Here is a 6333-nt window from a genome sequence, read left to right on the forward strand (position 1 = left end):
ATATATATATATATATATATATATATATATATATATATATATACACACACTTTTGGCAATAGTGTACTTCCCACTCCACTGCCAAAATTGTGTGTGTATATATATATATATATATATATATACACAGTTGAAAGTTAATATTTGTGTTTTTCTTACCTAAAACTCTTCATTGTGTCAGTAATTGCGCTCGATCAAAAGCACGTCGCCCACTACCATCCATGCTGACGTGGTGTCGGACCAACATCGGCACCAGCTAATACTCAAGGACGTTGTTCCGCAAGTGTAAAAAGTGGTGGACTCACTTGTCGAAGATGATCTTGATGGGGTAGCCTGGAGGAGCTTCAATGACCCATTCACAGTTAAGGGCCTCCTTGTAGAGTTCTGGCCAGCCAGGAGAGAGGATGATCCCGCTGGGCGCCTTCAGATCTCCCCCACAGGGGGCTAGCGGGGGCACAGAAAGAGGGGCGGAGTCAGACCGGCTGATGTACGACATGTGCCCATCCTTTTACTGCTAATGTAAATACGTGGCGGCGCACCTCAAGGTTAACCGTGTCTCGGCCCGCGGCACAGGTGCACGCATGATATATACCCGCACCTTTGCATACGTCCCCTCCCTTCAATCTGTCGCCGTGTAACAAGACGCCATCTTCTCGCCAAAACAGACAAGCGCACAAGGGAGCGTGCATAAAAAGGCGCCGTATACCTGCTTCCTCAGCGGCACCGTGATTTAAAGCAACACCCCCCCCTTCCCGGTGCGTAGCGAAGGACGTCGATAAAAGGCTTACCGCGAAAAACATGCAGGATGGATTTGTCCCGAGGGAACGCCGCGCGGCACACGGGAGACTGACGCCACGTTTTAATCACGCTCTCGCCTTTTTTTGCGGGCGTCATGAATAGTGAACGTGACTAGTCGCCCTTGAGCCGAAGCCGCGCTCGCTTAAAGGGGAACATTATCACCAGACCTATGTAAGCCTCAATATATACCTTGATGGTGTACAAAAAAGACCATATATTTTTTTAACCGATTTCCGAATTCTAAATGGGTGAATTTTGGCAAATTAAACGCCTTTCTGTTTATCGCTCTTTTAGCGATGACATCAGAACGTGACGTCACCGAGGTAACACACCCGTCATTTTCATTTTCACATTACAAACACCGGGTCTCAGCTCTGTTATTTTCCGTTTTTTCGACTATTTTTTGGAACCTTGGAGACATCATGCCTCGTCGGTGTGTTGTCGGAGGGTGTAACAACACTAACAGGGAGGGATTCAAGTTGCACCACTGGCAAGAAATCTGCCGCCAGACCCCCATTGAATGTACCAGAGTGTCTCCACATTTTACCGGCGATGACAGACATGGCACAGAGATGTATGGATAACCTGCAGATGCATTTTCAATGATAAAGTCAACGAAATCACAAAGTTGAGTTTTGTTGATGTTGACTTATGGGCTACTCAGACATATTTGGTTGCGGCGTGACTGCCAGCTAATCGATGCTAACATGCTACGCTAATCGACGCTAACATGCTATTTACCGGCGGTGCTAAAGCAGACATGGCAAAGAGATGTATGGATAACCTGCAGATGCATTTGCAACGATAGTCAACGAAATCACAAAGGTGAGTTTTGTTGATGTTGACTGCCAGCTAATCCATGCTATGCTAATCGATGCTAACATGCTATTTATTGGCGGTGCTAAAGCAGACATGGCACAGAGATGTATGGATAACCTGCAGTGCATTTGCAACGATAGTCAACGAAATCACAAAGGTGAGTATTGTTGATGTTGACTGCCAGCTAATCCATGCTACGCTAATCGATGCTAACATGCTATTTATTGGCCGTGCTAAAGCATACATGGCACAGAGATGTATGGATAACCTGCAGATGCATTTGCAACTATATTACGTTTCCTTCCACCCACATTCAATACTAAAAAAACACTTACCAATCGACGGATTTAAGTTGCTCCAGTGTCACGAGATGCGAAAGTCCTGATCGTTTGGTCCGCACATTTTACCGGCGATGCTAACGCAGCTATTCGGCCATGCTATGGCTATGAATAGCGTCGATAGCTATTCGCTCAATAGCTTTAGTTTCTTCTTCAATACTTTCATACTCCAACCATCTGTTTCAATACATGCGTAATCTGTTGAATCGCTTAAGCCGCTGAAATCCGAGTCTGAATCCGAGCTAATGTCGCTATATCTTGCTGTGGTATTCCCATTGTTTGTTTACATTGGCAGCCCTGTATGATGTCACAGGAAAATGGATAGTGGTTTCAAAGATAGCGAAAATAAGGCACTTTAAAGCTTTATTTAGGGATATTCCGAGACCAGTAAAATTTTGAAAAAAACTTCCAAAAATACAACAAGCCACTGGGAACTGATTTTTATTGTTTTTAACCCTTTTGAAATTGTGATAATGTTCCCCTTTAAACCCGACTGGTTTACACTGGGAGTACAATGGCTTGTTACCATGGTGACGTTCTCAGGGGCCGGCCCATGGTGTGAACCGTGCAGAGCATGGGTGTCAAACTCTGGCCCGTGGGCCAAATTTGGCCCACCGTGTGATTTCATATGGCCCTTGATGTAATATCAAATTAAGATTAGAGTTGGCCCGCCGGTATTATACAGGGGCGGTGCCGCTGTAACAACGTATTTGCAAACCCTCCCGAATTTCACTGCCCCTCCCGTAAATCTCCCGGGGCAACAATTCTTCCGAATTTCTCCCGATTTCCACCCGGACAACAATATTGGGGTTGTGCCTCGAAGGCACTGCCTTTAGCGTCCTCTACAACCTGTCGTCACGTCCGCTTTTCCGCCATAGAAACAACGTGCCGGCCCGGTCACATAATATCTTCGGCTTTAACACACACGAATGAATGCAAGATACTTGGTCAACAACCATACAGGTCACGCTGGGGGTGGCCGTATAAACGACTTGAACACTGTTACAAATATGCGCCACACTGTGAAGCCACACCAAACAAAAATGACAAACACATTTCGGGAGAACATCTGCACCGTAACACACGGAATACCCTGAAACCCTTGCAGCACTAACTCTTCCGGGATGCTATAATATACACCCTCGCTACCACCAAACCTGCCCCCCGCCCTCCAATTTTTATTAAAATTGTATTTGATATGCCATTGATATTTTAAATCATTATGTGTGCATGTTGTCTCTCTATTTGAGTTGGCCCTGTGATGAGGTTGCGACTTGTGCAGGGTGTATACTGCCTTCCGCCCGAATGCAGCTGAGATAGGCTGCAGCGACCCCAGAAGGGACAACCGGTAGAAAATGGATGGCTGGATGGATAATTTGAAACTCGACTTTGCATGTCACTATAAAGTTATATAAGCTTTGCTTGTTCAATATTCAATGCAAAACGTTTTTGGATCCCTCTTAAAAAGTTCATTTGTTCAACCTTGGCCCGCGGCTTTGTTCCATTTAAAATTTTGGCCCACTCTGTATTTGAGTTTGACACCCCTGGTGCAGGGGAACTGTGTTAAAGGGAAAAGTCACTCTCTTTTTTTGATGTTTCCACCCCCATGCTTCACAGTAGGTATGGTGTTCTTGGGATGCAACTCAGTATTCTTCTTCCTCCAAACACGATGAGTTGAGTTGATACCAAAATGGATACATGGATGATACAGCAGAGGATTGGGAGAATTTTATGTGGTCGGATGAAACCAAAATAGAACTTTTTGGTATAGAGGAAGAAGAATACTGAATTGCATCCCAACAACACCAAACCTACTGTGAAGCATGGGGGTGGAAACATCATGCTTTGGGGCTGTTTTTCTGCAAAGGGGACAGGACGATTGATCCGTGTTAAGGAAAGAATGAATGGGGCCATGTATCGTGAGATTTTGAGCCAAAACCTCCTTCCATCAGTGAGAGCTTTGAATGGTTGACCATATACTTATTTTCCACCATCATTTACATATAAATTCCTACAATGTGAATTCCTGGATATTTTTTTCCACATTCTGTCTCTCACAGTTGAAGTGTACCTGTGATGAAAATTACAGACCTTTGTCATCATTTTAAGTGGGAGAACTTGCACAATCGGTGGCTGACTAAATACTTTTTTGCCCCACTGTATTTATAAATAAATAAATAGATTACTGTAGAGATAAAGTGCATCTTCACATTTTTGCAAATACAAATAGCAGCACACGCTTTAGTTTCGATGGTGAGAGTAGGTGACAAATACAAGATAGAGTGTGTGTGTGGCTTTGTTTAAAGCGTACATAGCAGATTTTGATCAATTTTGTACATTAAAAATACTACAACCAATGCAATGTAGGTCTACCAATATACAGTAAATAAAAACGGTCTTTTTTAACCTTTTTTGCGTTGAAAAAATGCAGAGGCACACCACCAGCAGAAATCATGAAAATACAAAACTCAGTTGGCAGAAAAAAAAATAGTCGTCGCAATCGTTGGATATGACTTCCGAAAGGGACAAAGGGTAGAAAATGGATGGATGGATGGACTTTAAACCATCACCAACCATTCATCACTATAGCTCTTGTCTCAAAGCAGGTGTACTATGACCACCTGTAACATCACACTCTGACTTATTTGGACTTTTTTGCTCTTTTCCAATGTAGTGTTTTACTTTTTGCCTTGTGCTCCTAATTTGGTGGCTTTTTCTCTTTTTTTGGTATTTTCCTGTAGCAGTTTCATGTCTTCCTTTGACCGATATTTCCCGCACCTACTTTGTTTTAGCAATCGACAATATTTTAGTTGTTTTTATCCTTCTTTGTGGGTACATTGTCGATTGTCGTGTCATGTTTGGATGTACACTGTGGATGCCGTCTTTGTTTCGCAGTAAGTCTTTGCTGTCGTCCAGCATTCTGTTTTTGTTGACTTTGCAGCCAGTTCAGTTTTATTGCCGTTCTTCATAGCCTTCTCTAAGCTTCAATGCCTTTTCTTAGGGGCACTCACCTTTTGTTTATTTTTGGTTTAAGCATTAGACACCTTTTTACCTGCACCCTGCCTCCCGCTGTTTCCGACATCTACAAAGCAATTAGCTACCGGCTACCACCTACTGATATGGAAGATTATTACACGGTTACTCTGCCGAGCTCTAGACAGAACCGACACTCAACAACAACACATCATTTGCAGACTATAGAAAGTAACAAGCGGTAGAAAATGGATGGATGGATGGATGGATGGATGGAATTACTGGTTTGCAAAAAAATATTTTTAATCCAAATAGGTGAAATTAGGTAATCTCCCACAGCACACTAGGCTGTATATCACAGCACAAATATATATAATGTATATAAAGCATATTGTATGTAACACTGCCCGAAATTAAGCATTTTCAGGCATAAAAATGGCTAACAAAAACTAACAATCTTGACAAGATTATTCAGTTTTACAGCCAATGATTGGCTCAGCTTTAGACAGCAATACCAACATTAGCATGTTAACTTGTTCAACCGAACGCCTCAGTGTCATATAACTTAACACATGTTAGCGGGCTAACATTTCCATGCTAACTTGTTAAGCTAATTTTGCAGCCTTCAGAGTCATATAACTTGGAACTATCAAAATGGGACCCATTACCTCCCTGCTTGGCACTCAGCATCAAGGGGTTGGAATTGGGGGTTGAATCACCAAAAATGATTACTGGGCGCGGCCACCGCTGCTGCTCACTGCTCCCCTCACCTCCCAGGGGGTGATCAAAGATGACGGGTCAAATGGAGAGAATAATTTCGCCACACCTAGTGTGTGTGTGACAATCATGGGTACTTTAACTTAGCGTGACACTTGCTAACGTTTAGCATGCTAAAATTTACCAACATTAGCATGCCAAGTTTTTTTGGTCAATTTTGCCACTAAACACCTCAGTGTCAAATAACTTGACACATTTTACAATGCTAACATTACAATGCTATTATGTTTAAGCAAATTTTGCAGCCTAACGCCTCACTCATATAACTTGGTACTTGGCACTTGCTAACTTTACCAATGCTGTAGAATGCTAACATTACCATGTTTTGTTTTTTTTTGACAATTTTGCAGCCAGATGCTTTAAATTCATATATCTTGGTACTTGACATGTTAACCTTTTCAGCTAAATATGCAGCCAACGTCGTATAACTTGTAACTTGACACATGTTAGCATGCTAAAATTATGTTGCTAACTTTTTAACTAATTTTGCAGCCAAATGCCTTCTTGTCACATGACTTGTTACTTTAACACATGCTGATTGTACAAGTCTAATTTTTTCAACAAATTTTGCAGCGTAACTCCTCGGACTCATAAAACTTAGTAGTTGACATATGTTAACTGTTAGCATGCT

The 6333-nt window shown here is 42.4% G+C and overlaps 1 protein-coding gene across 1 annotated transcript in view; it reads right to left on the reverse strand.

Annotated features, from left to right (window-relative positions):
- The window catches only part of csmd2 (CUB and Sushi multiple domains 2), an 819059-nt gene that overhangs the window by 385372 nt on the left and 427354 nt on the right, over window positions 1-6333 (reverse strand). The window contains exon 17 of the mRNA XM_061882497.1: window positions 303-441. Within this exon, the coding sequence (XP_061738481.1) occupies window positions 303-441 (139 nt within the window). The remainder of the gene's footprint in view (window positions 1-302; window positions 442-6333) is intronic.

The sequence above is a fragment of the Nerophis ophidion genome, linkage group LG21, assembly GCF_033978795.1.
Source record: "Nerophis ophidion isolate RoL-2023_Sa linkage group LG21, RoL_Noph_v1.0, whole genome shotgun sequence".
Classification (NCBI taxonomy): Eukaryota; Metazoa; Chordata; class Actinopteri; order Syngnathiformes; family Syngnathidae; genus Nerophis; species Nerophis ophidion.